This window comes from Sinocyclocheilus rhinocerous, unplaced genomic scaffold (genome assembly GCF_001515625.1).
Source record: "Sinocyclocheilus rhinocerous isolate Xijiao unplaced genomic scaffold, SAMN03320098_v1.1 scaffold370, whole genome shotgun sequence".
NCBI lineage: Eukaryota > Metazoa > Chordata > Actinopteri > Cypriniformes > Cyprinidae > Sinocyclocheilus > Sinocyclocheilus rhinocerous.
In genome coordinates, this window is record NW_015670897.1 from 964,655 (window position 1) to 966,454 (window position 1,800).

The window sequence follows — 1,800 nt, forward strand, 5'->3', positions numbered from 1 at the left end:
CCTGAGGGTGAGTAGGTTTTCAACAAATTTTCAGTTTTTGCGAAGTAATCCTTTAAAAACAGGTGTTACAACAAGCGCTGGTGGAGAAAAAAATTATTCTCAGGTCTCAATCATCTCAATTACAGTAATTCCAACACGACAAATGCAGCATTTATCCTGGATCAAGACCCCCTTAAGATGAGTAAAATGCTAAAACACTTGCACAAAGAATAACCCGCACAATCCCTGTTGAAAGCACTCACTGGAAGTGACGTACATGCCATAGATTGGGACTTTTTAATGTTTCAACGGTAAAACACAAACTAGTCTGGAATATTGCTTTGCGGCAGCTATTTACAGAACTGCAAAACAAACAAATAAAAAAAGTAGTCACAAACAAATCTGATCTACACACATTCAGCTCACATTCGTCCTTGTTTTATGAGTGGTCCTCTTCCAAAACAACAATAAAAAAATAAAAAAAATCTGTAAACAAACAATTACACTTTATTTGTTGTTTCAATGATAGCAATCCGTCATTTTTGTGGAATCATCTCTGCTTAGCCTCATGATCATTCGTGTTTACCCTTTATAACCCTTAAATTCAGTCCCGCTGGAATCAGCTGCTCCCAAAGAGCAACGACATTCCCAGTGGATTCAAGTAAACAGAATTTCTCACATTGTTTTCTCCATTATTTTATTCCTCAGGGAAAGGACACCCTCTTCTGTTTGTTTCGTAAGTGCTTTCCGACCGCTCTCTCTCTCTCTCTCTCTCGATCAAAGCGCAAACCTCATTTTCATCTCAGGGAACAAAGGAAACCAACGAGAAATCAAAGCGGACAAAGATTTGGGTTTCTGTTTTCCAATCCTTCCTTGCAATGCAATGAACCTGTGATCTGTGGCCCCTAAAGATACATGTTTTTCCTTGTTTAATTTTTTGTTTGGTTTTAAACACACACACACACACAACAGAATGAACATTTGTTTGGAAGCAAGGTCTCCTGGTGGCAAGTCACAAATTTTTCAGAGGTCACATTTTCCCCACGTGTTGGATGATTTGTTATCCTTCTATACTTTTGTCGTTGTTGTTTTTTGTGTCTAGTCCTGCTTGGCTTGGAGCTGCTGCTTCCAGGCCTCGTTCAAGTAAACCAGTCGCTTGTAGTTGAGCACAAACAGGATGAAGTTCAGTGCGTATGTGGTGACGCAGATGAAGCAGAAGTCCTTAAGGACGAAGTAGAGGATGTAGCCCAGGTAGAGGGAGCCCATCACTGATGCGATGGAGGTGGTCATGAGAATCAGAGCAGCCATCGCACTGGCCGTCAAACCTGCACACACACACACACCACGGTTAATGCACTGAAGAACAACACCAAAAAGAGCACTGCAGAGAGTTCACTACCACAGCAACTGCATCAAATATACATGAATACACCTCAGAGGTACAAGTAGTGGCGTAAAAAATGATGCAGCCATTTTTCTTTTAGTACCATTCAGCATTAAAAAGCTATATTCATGGAACAACATACTATAAAATAATAATAAAAAAAAACAATATACAATGAAGCTACTTACAATATTACAAATTAACTATAGAAAACCAGTCTGTTTTTTATATTTCTATTATTATTATAGGTTTAATTTTATAGTTATATCTGCAAAAGCTATATATATATATATATATATATATTTATATATATTAGTGCTGTCATCACATCCAAAATAAAAGCTTTTGTTTATATGTGTGTACTGTGTATATTTATTATGTATATAGAAATACACAAACATACAGTACATGTTTATATTTTAAAAATATTTACATGT

General features: G+C 36.9%; 1 protein-coding gene across 1 annotated transcript in view; it reads right to left on the reverse strand.

Annotated features, from left to right (window-relative positions):
* Positions 1-262: 262 nt before the first annotated feature.
* LOC107734370 (vitamin K epoxide reductase complex subunit 1-like protein 1) overlaps positions 263-1,800 on the reverse strand; it is a 25,931-nt gene continuing 24,393 nt past the window's right edge. The window contains exon 3 of the mRNA XM_016546310.1: positions 263-1,304. Coding sequence (XP_016401796.1) covers positions 1,078-1,304 — 227 coding nt within the window. The 3' untranslated portion in view covers positions 263-1,077. The remainder of the gene's footprint in view (positions 1,305-1,800) is intronic.